Here is an 18,031-nt window from a genome sequence, read left to right as displayed (position 1 = left end):
AGGTCAACAATCACATGGCTAGCAAGCTTCTGGAGCAGGTGGAACGCAGGTATTTCTGACTCTAAGTCTGTCACTGAATCCACTAGACCTGGGCTCCTCACTTGTCTGAGCCCTGATTTCCTCAACCACAAAATGAAGAAACTGGACTCCATGATCCTAACAATGAGAGCAATTCTAAAGGGGAATGGACCCTGTCTTGGGAGATAGAGGATTTGTCTGCATTACAGACCTTCAAGCCAAGACTGAAAAGGACCGCTTGTTGGGGAAGGTGTAAAGGGGATTCTGACCCTGCCTTCTGAGAGCCTATAATCAGACAGATAACAGCAGGGAGAGACAGAGAGAATAAGAAAAGGGGAGTATGAGAGTTCATTTCTGTGACTCGCCCCATCTGTCCTGCACAATAGCAGGGCAGTCATGGAAGCCATATGGTTGTCACAGTCAAGAGCTTGAGCCCCCATGCCACGGGCACTTCTCGGGGACACAGAGCTTCAGAGGAGGGCTGTAGGGAGTCCCTGTGAAAGGAGAGGGGCTCTCCTCATCCTGGGCAAACATGGGCCCAGGCCCTTGTCCCTGGAAGACAAGGTACTCTCCAAGTTCTCTTCCTGCACAATGCTTGGTGAACTTGAGAACGCGCCGTCTGCCCAGTGGTGAGAAGTCAAGCACTGCCCCTGGCTGTCAGTGAGGGGGACAGGTTCGGGTTCGGGGACAGGAAGCAGGATCGGGCCAGAGTGTGAATGGTCCCCAACTGAGAGGTACAACTGGCCAAGGGCAGAATGAGCGGCAGCTCCATGACTGGGTGTGCACACGTCAGAAGTCCCTCCTGGCCACTCTTAATGGGAAACCACTTCTACACACAGTCAATAAGTGACCACTGCATTCGGAGTGCACATAATGAGGGGGACACCAAAATAAAACCAAATATGAAATAATCTCCTTCCAAGCCCTCATTTCTGAATTCTCTAGTGTTGAGAACAGGCCCTAAAAGTGTGATTCAAAGACCCTGAGAGAAGCATCATTTATGATTAAAAAACACCACATGAGTAAATGTCCAACAACAGAGGGATGGTCAAATCGTCATGATGCACTGCTGTGATCAAACACTGCGACATAATACTATATTCAAACCAAATCATGCCAGGTGAGGAAAGGAGAACAGGAGGCACAGGTATGCGACATATAAGCAGGGGGAATGAAGGGAAGGGATAAGCATTGGTGGAGCACTTACTGGTGCACTGGACTATGTGCTTTTACAAGTCTGGGGACCAAATAGACAGAAAATCTAGACGAAGACTTGTGGAGAGTGACTCTAAAAAGTTCAATTTTATGCACCTAAATTACCACTTAAAGGCAAATAATTGCAAAACAAGTCTAACTGACTAGTGATGTTTACTGCAAAGTAGTATTTATTTTTAATTATTAAAAATTATATCATAATTGTTATAATAAATATAATTATTAAATTGTCATCATTATAATTGATAATAATAATTATTTATTTATAATTATGATGATAATTATTAAAAATAAAAAACCCAAGTTGTTCTTCCAACTGGTTGGGTTTTTATTAGAATAGCTAGATCTGTCTTCGAACAAGATGTAGAAAATCCCAAGGAGTTTTGAGAAAAAGAAGCTCAAGGTCACACAGCTAATCAAAGGTGAAGCAGATAAAAGACTGGCAAATTAGGAAAGCTTGAGGGAACTGGATTTTTTAGCTTAGAGAAGCTGACGAATAGAGAAGGGATAACCTATTAACAATTTCCAAGTATATAACTTGCAGGACGATCTCACAGAAGGCAATGATTGCCCAACACTAACGTGCACTAATTCTGCTTGTGAAACTGTGCCTGTTTCTAGTGTTCTGGGGTTTATGTAGGAAGCAAAGGATACATTTCCGCCCTGGAGAGGATTCTAATTTGAAAGGAGAAAAGGCAGACTTACAAGCAGTGATGCTTCCATTGCACATGTCGCTGCAGATCCATTAAGAAAGCCTGAGCACACATATACACAAATAGTCTAGTCTGAGAAGGTGCATGTGCACTGGATGGGCAGGGGTTAGTCGGTACCAAGACCAGGCTGAGCATACTCAGAAGGGATTTGCTGTGAAGGGGCCTGTTGAATTGAGGAGGATGGAGTTCCTCTCTCTTTGGCTACTCCTTTTTGCAAGCCTATGGACTCTATGACTATGACTCAGCTGCCTTCACACCCCAGAACGTTCCCTGCCATACTGGCCCCCTTCTCCCAAAGACAAGGACTGGTTTTTCTTTTTTCTTGTATTTTTATTTATTTTTTGCCCAGGTAATTGAGGTTAAGTGACTCACCTAGGGCTATACAACTAGTAAGTGCTAACTGTCTGAGGCCAGATCTGAATGTAGGTCCTCCTGACTTCAGGACTGGCGCTCCATCTACTGCTCCTTTTCTTATATTTTTATCCCCAGCATTTGGTACAGTGCTATAGAGAAGCCTGCCTGCCTATTTATTTCTAGAATGAGTAACACGACACTATAAAACAGTTTATCCAAAAGGCCTGGAGATAAATGGGGGAAGCTACTGGATGCTAGAAATCTGGAGCAAGTGAGGAGACAAAGTGGAGATTACTGGGTAATGTGGGGTCTAGGTGACCCCACATCCCCATGCTCATCCTCATCCCTTCTTCATTATTCACTCATGTCCACCTTCTCCACCTCTCCCAGCCAGGAACAGCAGCATCCCTCCTTCCATCTGCTGAGCAGATCTTCCTCTCTTTCTTTAAAACACAGCTTAACTCTTAATGCCTTTATTAAGTACTCCCAAATTAACCACACCTGGCTCCCACAACGACTCCAACAGTACCAGAAGCATCTGTGTATAGCTAAAATTTGCTATGCATGGTACAGACATATGGTGAGACTTTTTTTATCCCTTTAAATTTTTATTTGTCCTCTCCCCCTTATTAAATTTTTTGAAGGTATGTATGTTGTCTACTCTCCTTTTAGCTCCCCATAATTAAAGCCATAAACAAACATTTCCTAAGCACCTATGTGTTCAACGTTGTACATATAGAGAGTATATTAAGTGGGAAATGCCCCATATGCCACATTCTGGGCATCGATCTCACTGACAAACCAAACAGCCTGACAGAGAAGGCGATCAGAAGTCAGGACACGATGGGTTGTCACTGAGAAAAGGACAGAACACTAGTGCTAAGGTTTCATCATTCTGGTCACTACCTCATCAATTTTGAGAAGCACCAAGAAAATACTGAAAGGCAGAAGTTCATCCAGAGCAGGAACTGTGGATTCATTTCAGCCTTTTGTTTTTCAAGCTCACACTTCAACTCCCCTGCCCAGTCTTACTAATCTCTAGTGTGGTCTGGTCCTTTTCTTCTCATGGCACAGTGCACATGATCACTTGATTTTCTTTCTTTCTTTTTTTTTTTAAAGCTTTTTATTGACAGAACATATGCATGGGTAATTTTTCAACATTGACCCTTGCAAACACTTCTGTTCCAACTTTTCCCTTCCTTCCCTCCACCCCCTCCCTTAGATGGCAGGCAGTCTCATACATGTTAAAAATGTTAAAGTATATCTTAAATACAATATATGTGTACATATTTATACAGTTCTCTTGTTGCACAAGAAAAATCGGATTTACAAAAGTAAAAATAATCTGGGAAGAAAAACAAAAATGCAAGCAAACAATAACAGAAAGAGGATCACTTGCTTTTCTTTAGAATGTGTGCCCCTCAAACAGAGATCTGGCCAATCTAAGCCCCAAGTCCGCCTTGTTAGCTTGCTCACATAAAGAAAGGCTTGCTTCTTAGGATGGAGGGGGCTCTAGGCAGGGATCTAAAAAGGGACTTAAAAGGATGGAGGCAGGGGGCTAAAAAGAGACTGAAAAGGAGAAATAGGAAAGAGAGTGAATATCAGCTGTGGTCCAAGATTAGCCTTCTCAGCAAGTTGTCACAGTCTGAGCTGAGGTACTCACCCGTCCGGCAGGTATATGTCCAGGCCACCAGGCGATCGCTGGCTCCCTCATCCCACCTTCAAAAGTGGTTTGTTTCCCACATAAGAAGGGCCCATTACTGCCCCCTGGAAAAGAGAATTCAAAAATCGCTAAGTCAGAGGATCCAGACTAGTGGTTTCCTCCACTCCTCAGTCTTTCCTGCCCATGTCTAATCAGTGGCCAAGTCTTGTTAGGTCTTCTCCCACACACACACACCTCTTGTATCCAGCCCGTTTTTCTCCACCCACACAAGGCCTGCCCTGGCTCAGTGTAGAGGCAAAGAGAAGACCAAGTATAGAGCCGTGGTTGTAGTGGGGCCACCAGGAACATGAATTTACAATTAGGCTTCTAATTCATCTCCTTGTTTCCCCAGTCCATCCTCCACTCAGCTGCCAAAGGGATTTTCCTAAAATATAGATCTGATCATATCACTTCCTATTCTATTAACTCTAGCAGCTTCCTATTGACTCTAGGATCAAATATAATTTCATTTTTACCTCATTCTTTTTAAGTGTCTATTTAATACCACAGTACATTAATATAACTTTTAAATTATCTACATGCTATATGCTCAAAAATTCTTTTACTGAAAAGGATATGAGATCAGAAAACGTCAAGGATGACCCCAATATAACTGCCCCCTTCACCTCCTTGCTCCTCCCCATCCCAAAAACCCAAATGAATAAAGGAATTAATCGAAGGAAGCCAAAATTAGGCTTCTAGGTAGACAAAATCCAGGATCTCTAGAATTGGGCTCTCTAAGATATAGTCAATATTTGTTAGGGGGAAGAGGGATAATCAACCTATCACTTAAGACAAATCACTTAAGACAAATACTTTGACAAATGTTATTAATTGGGAAAACATTGAAAGGAACAGTTAATAGAAAGGATGTCTATAGACTTGTTTGTTGAGAAAATATTTACCAAATTCTCATTTTTCTATAATTGCGGCAACCCTCTGACTCAAAAGAAATTTTAAGAAAAAGATAAGGAAATACTATTTTACCCAGAATGTATTGCCCTTAAGAATGCTTTAAGGTTCTCCTCCAGTTTCTAAAGTTTATGGTGGAATGAATGATGGTCCCAAGGGACAGCAGAGCTTGAAAAGCTTAAGAAAGAATGCCCATGGTAGATCATTAAGAGATATTAGAATTGTTAGCAGTGGGAAGTAGGACCATCTGAGGCTGATGCCACAGAGGATAGTCACATCCCCGTAGAAAGAATCCCCTGCTAGCATCCCCCATTCCCAGACCATGGGTCTTGCCCAAAGTAGTTTTTAGTATAGACTTTGGAGCATATCATCTAAAAATTAAAAATCTAAGGTTATGATCTGATTGATAGATATAAATTCATGGGGAGGATTAACATGAGATGCTTACCTTGAATGGGAGCAGAAATGAGAGCGGCTCCATTATCAGATGTGAAAAACACAAATGTGTTCTCTTGGATACCCAAGTCCTGAAGGAGTTTCAGTATTTTCCCAACGCAATCATCAATTTCACGAACAGCATCTCCATATCTACAGGAAAAGGGTAATTGCAAACTTTGACTGATTAACTCAGGGCAATCACCAGTTCAACAACTAAAATCACATTACATACTAACCCTCTGGCTTTAATGAAATAGATTGGCCAGTGTCACACCCTCCTTTTCTTTTGTAAGGGGACAAAACAAAGCTGCATAAGTTCAAGGTCATACAGCTAATCAAAGGTAAAGACAATACTACTGTTAATCTTCCAGCAGACCCAGAGGAGAAATACTTCCACAATTTTCTTCCATTATAAAAATAATAAACATAAAATTTTATGTTACTTACCGCCCTCTTTGACTGGTACCCAGGAAAGATTTTGAAGCATACACAGGTGCATGGGTAGCGTCAACAGCCCAATAGAGAAAAAAGGGCTGTTGGTGGGCCTGCTGCTTAATAAAATCCACTGCTTCCTGTAAATAAAAATGAATCCGTTCCCTGCCACAGGAGGTAAAATACCCCAGTATCACTGCAGCCATTGGACAGCCCACCCCACACTCAGCTTTCCAATACCTGTAAGTAGATCTGAGTTAGATTAGCCTCTCCTGTCTTAAGATTAATGGGGAAATCTTCAAAGAATCTGAAAGTAACACAAAATAATAAAAGTCAGCAGACCCAGAATGGGAGATTGTCTTTCCTCCCTGGATTTTGTGATTAAGTAGAAGTAAAAAAAATGTGTAGATTATGCAACATATTTTAAAAACACAGAAGAACAGGGCTGTATAGGCAATAAAAATTTAGACATTTTTGGGGAACAATTTATATCATTAAGAGATTAAAAAGCTTTGAGCACCTTCATACCCTTGATCTTTTGTTAAGAGATAACAGGTAAGAACAGATGATTTCACTTCTATGCAGGCTTTGGGCACCCCCACCAATTGATTAGATCGACTCTTTCTAGGCTTTGATGTCCCATCACCTCAGAGTGGGGCTTACCTGCTCTGTGTGGTCTCTGCAAAGAGAATCTAATTGTTGCCTCTGATAATTATGCAAGTTAAAAGTGTCCCAGAATGAATGTTAATTCATTGACTCACAGAAGAGAGAAATATAGATTATTAAATGAGAAGAATGAGGAGTCTAAACGGAATGGACTACTTTAACAGAATAAGCAAGCTTAAAACCCCCATTGCATGTTGCTTCCTGGAAAAGGTGAGAAGCAATGTAAATGGAATGATTTACACAAAGAGAGGGGATGAGGAAGAAAAAACTCCATTACCTGCCTACCATCTCCCAATTCCTGTAAACAGGAATGTTGGGCCTAGCCTTGTTGTCATAAGGTCCAAAATGACAGTTGGGGGCTCCAAACCACTCATCAAATCCATGCTTCAAGGGGTGAAACTGGGGCCTGTGACCCAAATGCCTAGAAACAAGAATCCAAGCCATTTTAGGAACTCACAAAATGGGGGAGGTGTGAAATATATCTCACCCAAATACTGTATGTATAATAAAATTTTTAAAAGGTCTCAAATTATATAAAATTATATCATTAACAATCTGGCAATTAGAAACTCTCTAGATGCCAAACTCATAACCACTTCCACAACCTTAACTCCTCACATATCATCCCATGTACCTTTGCTTCCTTCTCACCCAAAACCCAGACTACCAGAAAAGGACTTTCCAATAATTCTGGGAGTTTTCCTTTGGTCTGCTAATATTAAAGTGACAACAAACATTTATATAGCACTTTAGGAAGAAATCTTTTCCTGATAAGGTTACTTGGAGCTCCAATAATCCCTTTTTTCAGCTTTGGACAGTCACTACTCAAGAGATAGCCCTCAAAGGTCATAACAGGTTTAGGCGGGCCCATTAAGCTTATGTGCCCAAGCTTTATCATGGATGCAGCACGACTTCACGTAACAGACTGGAACAGCTCCAGGATCTGCTAACTATGTACTTATAATTTCCCCCAAAGCCCTGTATTATTTATGTAGATTTGAGTGATTAGAAGATAAAACGGGCAAAGTGCCCACTTTGGTGATAACTGTGAAATCTGTTCCAAAGAACGAAGATCATCTGCTTGGAGTCAAGAGAGAGAGGGGGGATTTCCAGTTTGCAAACCCCCAGCACACATTGGAGGCGTCAATCTAAGCTGTGGAGAACTTCCTGCCAGGTTCTGTTCCTCCCGAGTTTTGTCAAGCCTTCTTCCTCCCTTTGGGGAGCAGCTAATCCTCTGACTCCTCCAGCCAGGGGAAAGCCCAGAGAGCAGGAGCAACAAAGATTCCATCCGAGCCCACTCTACACAGCATGCACACACCCCCTGCAATCCACTGTCCTTGAGATCCCCACAGGCACCCCAACCTCAGGAGAGATCTAGTCTCACAACCCAAAGAGCAGATACTTCAAGACAATAATATTGATACCAGCAGCTGCCATTTACACAGCTTTGTAAAACTGGTAGAGTGGGTAACGTGCTCTCTCTCACTGGCATCTCACAGCTGCACTGTAAGGCAGGTGCAAACTGGAGGCATATTGACCGAGTGATTGGAGAGTTCTATCTCTGGACTTTAGAGAAGTCATTTAACTTTCCTAGGCTTCAATTTCTCCAGCTACAAGAAGGAGCTCTCTAAGATCCAGTTCTGGAATGAAGTGGATTGTTTTCTGAGGACTCTGGAGCTATGTCTTTTCAATCTTCATGTTTCATATTCATGGGAAAAGAAGAATTTGACTTCATCGATTTCATTACTTCATCCCTTCAGAGCTATCCTTTAAACTGCTATGTATTTTCTCATAGGAATACTCTCTGTTGGACCCAAGTATTGCCATGTTCTCTCTATACAATCCAATCCAACCCATTAATTTCTGGGCTGGAGGGTGGTGGTGGTAGTGTCATTTTGGTTCATACTCAACTCACTAGGATGCATTCTGGCTTAGAATTAAAGTAAACAATCTTTCAACAGAATTGAGAAGTTACTTATAAGCAAAACTATCAAGTTCTATTCCTTCTAAAATGACAATAATAATGATGATGGTAATAATAACATACTTTTGCAAAACCCTCAATGCTTTAAGTTTTTGTCTAAGTAGCAAAACAACTTTGTGAGGCTGGTCTCACTTTTTTACAGATCAGAAATTTAAAAAGAGACTTGCCTGACTGTCCCATCTAAACCTGCTGCCTGTCAGGTAGTGTCATTGAACCGACAGAGAGCTGGCAGTGGAGTCAGAAAGAATTGAATTCAAAGTCTGCCTCAGATATTCAATAAGATGCGTAATGCTGGACAAGTCCCTCCCCATCTCTTGACCTCAGTCTCCTCATTTGTAAAATAGGGTTTTCTGTAGCCAATAAGATAGCATAGGTAAAGTGCTCTGCAAACAGTAAAGTGCTATATAAATGCCAGTTGGAGGTGCCCAGCCGAACCAGATTAAAACGTTCTTGGGAATTTCTTAAAAGAAAAAACTCCCAGAAAATGTCAATGTGTGGTTTTCAAAGTCAATTAGGGGCCAGAAGGGATTTCTATTTGCCCCACAGGATAAAGAGGTTGGGCCAGAAGCTCTCTTGAGGATGTGCTCCCCCAGCGCCTGTGACCAAGGAGAACTCGCCAGGAGTTGTCAGTCACCCTCTGCTAGCTTTTCTCTGCATGTTTGCTTAATTACGTTTGAACTTTGGGCCTATTTTTTGCACAGACCCTACCCTCTGGAAGCAATATTTCTGTAACTGACCCTGAGGCCCAAGCTTTCCTGGAACTATCTTGAAGCTGGTTCTTTCAGAATTCACGCCTTAAGCTCTGGAGAAATTTATCCCTTTATCTCTGAACTTCTGCTTTAAGGCTCAAGCCCCTTGGCTGGGCTCTAGACCATCACACATCTCCATTCCAGCCCTTCCCTGGTCACCAGTCCCCAGAGGCCCTGTCTTCTTCTATTAGAATTAAGATTCCCTGAGAGCTGGGGAGTCTCTCTCCTATTTCTCTCTTCTCAAATTTGTAAAAGAAAGAAATATCTTGTATTTCTCTTTTACTACTTTCATAGTATATCTCTCCACTATGTTTGTCGGTATCTGACAAGTAGTAACTGCTCAATTCTTCCCTTATTTCATTCACTGTACCTCCCCCCATCTTTTTGAGTGGTTCTGTGCACAAAAATGCAAGGTACCTGATTTCTAGGAAGCTATTCCCCAATCATCCCTCTCCCTGTGCAGAAGATTTTGATCTGTTAGTATTTCCTCTTGTTTCTAATAATTTAGATGTAGATTTTGGCCTGTTTTCTTTCCATTCAGTTTTGGCGTTGGTATATCTGAATGAACTGATCAATATGAACCCAGAATCACATGTGTTTCATTACAAACCTGCTCATTCAGCACTATGAGACACACCAGAGACTCAGGGCCACCCTGCTGCCTGTTAACTGTTCATGATTAGATCAGTCACTCTTCTGTGTGCCAACCCATTTCTGGTGCTAATTCTGGCCCTTTTTTCTCAGCTTGCTATTTACTCAGCTTTTCTCCACTTTTTCTACAACACAGATTAGCCTGGAAGCCTGATGAGGCTTGATTCCATCAGACAAAGTCTTTCCAAGGTCCCCAATGAGTTTTCCCCTCACCTCCACACTAGTCATCATTTTGAAGCTGATTGGCCTGGCATGGGCAGCTTCCTCATCCAACTGAAGGATCAAGAAACTGGCTTTTCCCAGTCACTAGGGAGCCTCCTGACAACCAGGATTTTCCAAATAGAAACTTCTGGTGTCCTTTGCTCATTTTTAATCACCATCATCAGACAGTCGGGGAGCAGCTGCTCTATACGAGGGTTCTGTGCTCAATGGCAGAAAGGATATGAGGCAATACAAGACTCAACCCCTTCCCTCACAGAACTTACATAGACTGTATGGGGAGACCAAAACTAAAGAGATCACTAGCAACACAAGGCAGAATAGAGAACTTCTAATAGATGGTACAGGCCACAGATGATCAGAAGACACAGCAGTCATTAGAAGAGGAAGGCTTCTCAGGGAAGGTAGGTCTGGAGTTGGGCCTTTGGACAAGAGTTGAGAGAATAGACAAAGGAGGTGGACAACAAAGAAAGAAGGAAGTCATTACAGATGCTCAAGCCTGCTCACTGTTATTTCTATAAATACTTTCACTACCTTAAAAGGATTCTAAGACTAAGGAATATTTTGGGTTAAATAATCAGATCTTTAGCATGGATGTTCAGGCGCTTCAGAATTCTGGGATATTGGCACGAGGCCAGCGATATTATTGGGTTATTTCAAAACTTCCTGATCCAAAAGATCAAGGTGATAACCAATCATGGGTTCAGAAGATCTTGAGGACTCAGGATAAAGACAGACTTTTGGATGTGAGCAATGTGGGGATTTATTCATTTCCTTTATTAATTCATTTCATTTACTTATTTTTAAATGTAGAATATCATAGCAAATCTCTTCCCAATTCCTACTCTATTAAGGTACTCCTACTAGTTATTCCTGCTACCCCTCCCCAAAGCATGTTTCCAAATCCAAAAACAATCCTTTGATACATATATTCCATTAAAAGAAATTCTCACATTAGTTGTGTTAAAAAATGGGCTTCTCTTTCTGCATTTCAAGTTCTTCATCTCTTCAAGTGGGCAAAGCAGATATTTAACCTTCATTCTTTTGGATTTGTGATTTGTCACCAATCAGAATGAGTTCTAAAGTCTTTCAGAGATGTTTTTTTTTTCCTATGGGGTTATCATTTCATAAACTTCTAAGTCAGTTTACTTTATTCTACACCAGCTCACTGAGGATTTCTTGTTTCCTGATTTTGTGGGGGGAGAGGAGTCTATCCCTTTTCCAAAGGAGCCTGGACTGAAGTCAGCAGGCTGCTCTGAACACAATTCAGGGGAAACTGAGCCAGAGAGGAGGTCACAGATGTCAATTTCAGACTGGCTGAATATCTGCTTCCTGGGGACTTAAGGGCACAGGAGAGAGGGCCAGTAGCAGACAATAGCATTTTCCCCCTTTATTGCCATTCTGCACTAAACATAAACACCACACCTTCCTCAAAGGGTGCGATAACATCCCTAAAATGCAGTAATACAAGGTGAGGAGGGAACAGATAGGAAGGCAGAGCTGGGTTACAGCGCTGCAGGAACAGCTGGCAGGTTGCACGGCACTTTTGTAGGCATAATAGGTGTTCCACTAAAGTCCCCTCAGTGAGAAGGCCATTTCCCTCTGGTGGACATTTTACTCCAGATCAGTTATTTGTGCCCCAGGCTGGCCTGAGCTCTTTGTGGCAACCTTGGCCTCCCACAGCTCAGACAAATCCAGTCCCAGCCCTGGTACCTTCTACCAAGCTGCAGAGGCTTCTGGCATGGGACCAAGGATGGGCTGTGTGACTACTGTCCGAGGAGCAGCCTCGACCCTCATCATCAGAGAGGGGGCACTGCATAACAGTTCATAAAGAGTGTCTACTAAAACAAGAGGATTATTTGTTGTCTTCTGGGAGAAAGTATTCATAAGAACGACAACACTGCAGAACCTTGCAGTTTTAACAAAAGTACGTATTTATGTAAAGAGTACATTTGGAGCAAGGTCCCCAGAGGCAGAGATAGGAGGTAACATGGGCCAAACCAGGCCAATACCCCCAACCACCCTAACCACCATTCCCTTCAGGCCCTGAGAGGGGACAGTTTCAAACCCTCAATCCAATAGCCTTGGGGATAAGCCCTGGACCATCATCCTGGGAAGCATCTGGGGAGGGACAGCTTGGCAGTTGCTCCAAAAGGGACTACAGCCATTGAAGACCCAGAGAGAAAGTTCTTGTAGCCAAAATCCCTGATTCCATCCAATCTTTCAACAACAGAAACTGACTTGATTTTTTGTCAGTAAAAATGAGATTGAGGAAGAGACTTTAGCGTCTGCTAATCTGCTCCCTAAGGTTTGTGGCACTTTCCACAGAACTTGTAGTTGAAACCTTCCATATGCATTAGAATATGAGGGCCTGGAGAGCAAAGGTTTTGGTTCTATTTGTATCCCCAGAGCTTTGTACACAGTATGAGCTTAATTAATGCTTCATTCACTCAACTAGACCAAAATAGTTACAGCACTGTTCATATTCTAAACCACAAAACAATTTTTTTGGTCCTACAACACTGGACTTGTTCCATTACCAAGTCTTGTGACCTCTACGCACAGATTTTTTCTCCTTAAAGCATTTAGATGTCAGATTTTATCTGGGTTAAAACAAAGTTTTTCCATTTCCAACCTAACAAATTTTCCTTGTTAGGAAATTTTAGTAGTGATTGCTTGGAAAAAGTCTACGTCTTGGCCGAACGGTACATACCAAAAATGGGGGGTGGGGGTGGGGGTGAGAGGGGAAACTCAAGCCAAACTTACCACTTGCCAACAATCTTATTGACATAGCCTGCTTTCTTCAGCAGCTCAGGAAGGAGGAACTCCGAATCTGGGATTCCTCCGACTATTTCCTGAGGTGTATAAGCTGGGGAGAACAAAATGGCTTTGTATTCTTATTTGCACCAACAGGGAAGTCACAAAATCATGTGGTCCTTCAGAAATGTTATTTTGATTGAAAACAAATCTGAAAACTGGGCTCTCTGGACACATCATTAAAGCAACAGGAAAACACGAGGCATCATATGAGCAGCCCCTCTCCAACCAAGTGCCATAAAAATGGGCTGGAAACCAGGTGCTCCCCAAAGGGCACCTCTGACACATGCTACAACTGGGGGTTCCTCAGCGCTTCCAGGGTGAGCTGCCAGCCCCCATTCTGCACTTCTTTCTCCCTCCCTGACCATTCCTTTAAATCCCCACAGGATCCTCTTCCTCCTCCCACTCCTAATAGCAGGTGGGCCTTCTCCAGGGGTCTTGGTCCTGTGCTCTCCTCCCTCCTTCACAGTTTCACGTGGTTGAACAGGTTCATTAGCCTCCTTTCTACAGTAATCTGGCTGTGTGTGTGTGTGTGTGTGTGTGTATGTGTGTGTAATGGTGAGGAAGGAATGTCCCTTGAAGCTTCTCTAAATACTTTTAGTCTCCTAACATGAGGAAGTTAAGTCTCCTGCTAAAACTTTTTTCTCCTATTTCAAGGGAAACAAACAAACAAATCTATCTAAATTTTGTCTCCTTAAGCTTGGCCCACTACCACGAACTGGCTTCTCCTACATCGGAGTCTTCCACTGCCCCTACAACCCAACTAGGCCTCCCTGGCAAAGCCTTTAGAAGCTCCCAGGCCACTCCCTTGAGGCCTGCAAGGTCCCCGCTGCCCTGCTCCGAGGCAAACCTCTGAGCTCCCCTGGCCCTTAGCCTATACTGCCCTTATGCACGTTTTATTGCATATTCTAGTTCTCTGTCTCCATGTCCCACTGCTCCTACTAGTTTCTATGGGAAGGAGCCCCTTCTTAGCCCCTCTCATTCCCCCTCATGCCTGGCAGCTATTAGGCCTCCAACTGAGATGCTCTGATTGACAGCCCATCTTTGGGACATTGAGCAGGGAAGAATGCATTCCAAGTATGGATGGAATAAGACCCCAGCGGCAGAAAGGCAGCACATAAGAAGCCAAAAAATACTGTTCAGGGACAGTGATTAGCACTTGTCAGATCCCCGCCTCATCCTGCCACAATAGGTTTCATTCTGAGTCAACAAGGATGTCAACTGACCTGAGCAGCAGTAGGGGCAGAACATTTCAGTACAAAGGGGCCGGAGTTAATGCTCTGTCTCTTCAGGAGGTGGATGGGGGTGGGTGGGATGCTTTTTTTAGTGTAATGTTTTAAACTCCAAGTTGTCAAAGTCACATCTATCTCAATTTCTCCCAAATACATATTCAGCCAGAAAATCATGTAGATAAATAACAGTTTAGTTGGATCCCTCTTTTCTCTCCACCTCCACCCCTCTTTCTAAAGATAGCCCACCCCATCTTTTGGTCAAGCTCTTAATACTCTCTGCAAAGGTACTTGACAAAAAAACAAACAAACAAAACAAAAAACCCAAACTAAAGGCCAGGGAGGGATTTCTGAAGGATAAGAGAAGGACAAAATCCATACCATTTCGGGCATGTGCATTGGTTGTATAGAATCCATTGCGGATGGGAAGGCGTCCAGTGAGCAGCGCTGCTCTTGCTAGAGAAAAACAGAAAGAAAGACAACGAGAAATGATTTAATAGCATAACTTACATGGAAATGTCTTGTATGACTATACACATGTAACCCATGTCAAATTGGGAGGGGGGGAAGGAGGAATTTTGGAACTTATAAATTTGAAAAACAAATGTTAATTTTTTTTTGACATGTAATTAGAAAAAAATTGTCTGGAGAAAAAAATAAATACAATCAGATTGGAATAAAGTAACTAATATTTGGGGAGAAAAAGGTTTAATGAGAACAGAAAATTGGATATGAAGTGGTTAATGCAGAAATGCTTTACATGACTTCATATATGTAATGGGCATCATATTTTTGCCTTTTCAATGGGTGGAAGTCAGGATGGAGGGAGAGAATTCAGAATTGAAAATAAAAATAAGGTTTAGAAAATAAAATGGCATGAAGGCATCTACTGCAAGATCCTGAATAGCTTATCAGTCAGTCAGTGAAAGCCACCAAACTTCCCTTGTAAGGCTTATTAGCCTTGGAGGTAGCTCTCAAAACTACCCTTCCAACCCTCCAGGGGCAGGAATATTTCCCAGTTTCCTCTTTTCTTCAGTGATCATAACATTTTATAAGGGATTCAGAGTAAGCTCTTATCAGGAAGAGATTAGAGGCTTATGCTCTCAATAATCTCTAAGAATCATGATGATAATGATAAATGCCACCTGATGTTTAGTGATTAAAAGTCTGCACAGCGCTTTATATTCCCTCACTTGTTCCTCACAAAAGCTCAATGAGATAGATATTATTAGCATGATTTTACACATGAGAAAATGGGAGGCTCAGAATTTAAGTGACTTGGTTACACAGCTATTAAAAATGTCAGGGATAGCATTTGAACTTGGATCTTTCTTGGACTTGCAGTCCAGGGCTCTTTCCACTAGACTAACTGTAGTCCATGTAAACGCAGGAACACTAGTTTTTAGCAGCATAGTAGAATACACAGTGGCTATTGCAACAGACTTGAGGTCCTAGAACCCCAGGGATCAGATAAGAAAGGGAAGTGTAAGAGCTCTCCGAACTATGCAGGGGTCATTCTGGGGTGTGAGGGGTCATTCTCTGTCCCCAAAGGACTAAAACACAAGGCTTCCATTCCCAGGCCCGGGAGCTCCCCACCCTATGACCCTGGGGCAGGACAAACTCAAGTTTACTTACAAGGAGAGCAGAGGGGGTTGGCAGTGTAGAAGTTAGGGAAAAGCATCCCTTCAGCAGCCATTTGGTCCAGATGAGGGGTCTCTTTAGAAGGCTCTCCAAACACCCCCAGGTCACCCCAGCCCATCTGCAGGGAGAAGGTGGCAACACGAAGGCAGGTGAGCAATTCATCCCTTCCCCCAAGACTGCATGACCTGTGGGCCGCCTGCTTGCTCACTGCCATACTTTTATCAGCTCCTCACACAGTCCTCACTCTTGCAGGTTAGTAGCACTTAGCTTTTTGCAACAGATGCAAGTGCCAGCCTCTCAATTTTCTCAACCCTCACATTCTAATTTTAGAAATGTTTCACCTCAATTTCTGATTGATCTTCCATTGGCTGAAGGCCCACTCAGTCTCTAACAAGGCTGATCTATATTTAAAAAAAATCAAAACCAACCCTCTAAAATGCATAGCCAGCTCTTTTTAAGTGATTTTTAAAATTTTATTTATTTTTATTTTATTTTTAAAGCTTTTTTATTTTCAAAGTATATGCAGTTTTCAACATTAACTCCTTCAAAATCTTGTGTTCCAATTTTTCCCTCCTTTCCCCCCACTCCTTCCCCTAGATGGCAAGTAATTCAACATGTGTTCAATTCTTCTATACATATTTCCACAATTATCTTGCTGCACAAGAAAAATCAGATAAAAAAGGAAAAAAAATGAGAAAGAAAAAAAAGCAAGCAAACAACAAAACAAAGTGAAAATAGTATATTGTGATTCATATTCGGGTCCCACAGTTTTCTCTCTGGTACAGATGGCTCTCTCCATCATAAGACCATTGGAATTGGTCTGAATCATCTCATTGTTGAAGACAGCCACATCAGAATTGATCATCACCTAATCTTGCTGTTGCCGTGTACACTGATCTCCCATTTCTGCTCACTTCACTTAGCATCAATTCATGTAAGTCTCTCCAGGCCTCTCTGAAATCATCCTGCTGATTGTTTCTTTTTTTCTTTTTTTTTTTATTTAATAGCCTTTTATTTACAGGTTATATGTATGGGTAACTTTACAGCATTGACAGTTGCCAAACCTCTTGTTCCAATTTTTCCCCTCCTTCCCCCCACCCCCTCCCCCAGATGGCAGGATGACCAGTAGATGTTAAATATATTAAAATATAAATTAGATACACAATAAGTATACATGACCAAACCATTATTTTGCTGTACAAAAAGAATCGGATTCTGAAATATCCAAAATGCAGGTGGGCAAAAATATAGGGATTGGGAATTCGATATAATGGTTTTTAGTCATCTCCCAGAATTCTTTCGCTGGGCGTAGCTGGTTCAGTTCATTACTGCTCCATTAGAAATGATTTGGTTGATCTCGTTGCTGAGGATGGCCAGGTCCATCAGAATTGGTCATCATATAGTATTGTTGTTGAAGTATATAATGATTTCTTGCTGCTGATTGTTTCTTACAGAACAATCATATTCTATAACATTCATATACCATTACTTATTCAGTCATTCCCTCACTCAGTTTCTAGTTCCTTGCCACTACAAAAAGGGCTGGTACAAACATTTTTGCACATGTGGGTCCCTTTCCCTCTTGTATGATCTCTTTGGGATTCAGGCCTGGTAGAGACATTGTAGCTCTTCTTTAAAAAAATTTTTTTTTTTGTATTGCAAAAGTCTCTCCTATGACTTTCTTTTTTATACAGATATGAATTTTCTTAAAATGAGGAATAAATATTACAGAGCTCTCATGATAGAATTTGATCAACAATGTATGTATCTCAGGGGTTAAGAGAAGGAAGGAGGAGCTGCTCTGCTCATTCCATGAATGGGGGGAACCTAAGAAAAAAGACACTTAGGTTCACCTGGTGGTGATAACTGATAACTGAAAACAATTCTTTTTCTACTCCCTCTATTCTACATACTTCTCCTAAGAAATCTGGAATCACATTTGGCCCTACAAGGATATTTTCAGATATATCTGTAAATATTACGAAAAGTGGTCACATAAATATAAACTATTATTATTATTGTTTAACTATTATTATTTCACTATACCCCTATAAGAATTACATCAGAATTATAATATACTATCTGCAAAGTATTAAGGAAAGTTTCATATAAACATAAGGTATTGTGATTATGATTATTATTACTACTATTATAATTCTAATAATAATGTATAATTTTAATACAATCCTTATTAAAGTCCTAGAGAGGAAACAAGAAAAATCCTAGGACTGTGGCTAAATGTTGAGTGTTCTTACATCTCCATTTTGTCCAAATCAATTTTTCAACCCCTT

The 18,031-nt window shown here is 41.7% G+C and overlaps 1 protein-coding gene across 2 annotated transcripts in view; it reads right to left on the bottom strand.

Annotated features, from left to right (window-relative positions):
• GALNS (galactosamine (N-acetyl)-6-sulfatase) overlaps positions 1–18,031 on the bottom strand; it is a 66,071-nt gene that overhangs the window by 43,480 nt on the left and 4,560 nt on the right. The window contains exons 2-9 of one of the 2 annotated variants that reach the window (XM_031950137.1): positions 15,735–15,858; positions 14,481–14,555; positions 12,820–12,922; positions 6,728–6,871; positions 6,025–6,091; positions 5,800–5,924; positions 5,363–5,502; positions 3,964–4,067 (exon numbers count right to left, since the gene is read on the bottom strand). In XM_031950137.1, the coding sequence (XP_031805997.1) occupies positions 3,964–4,067; positions 5,363–5,502; positions 5,800–5,924; positions 6,025–6,091; positions 6,728–6,871; positions 12,820–12,922; positions 14,481–14,555; positions 15,735–15,858 (882 nt within the window). Of the gene's footprint in view, positions 1–3,963; positions 4,068–5,362; positions 5,503–5,799; positions 5,925–6,024; positions 6,092–6,727; positions 6,872–12,819; positions 12,923–14,480; positions 14,556–15,734; positions 15,859–18,031 lie in introns of those variants that run through there. The other variant, XM_031950138.1, reaches the window with a different exon arrangement.

Source organism: Sarcophilus harrisii, chromosome 2 (assembly GCF_902635505.1).
Source record: "Sarcophilus harrisii chromosome 2, mSarHar1.11, whole genome shotgun sequence".
Lineage (NCBI taxonomy): Eukaryota > Metazoa > Chordata > Mammalia > Dasyuromorphia > Dasyuridae > Sarcophilus > Sarcophilus harrisii.
Note: the sequence above shows the minus strand (reverse complement) of the source record. Positions and strands in the feature narration are given on the sequence as shown.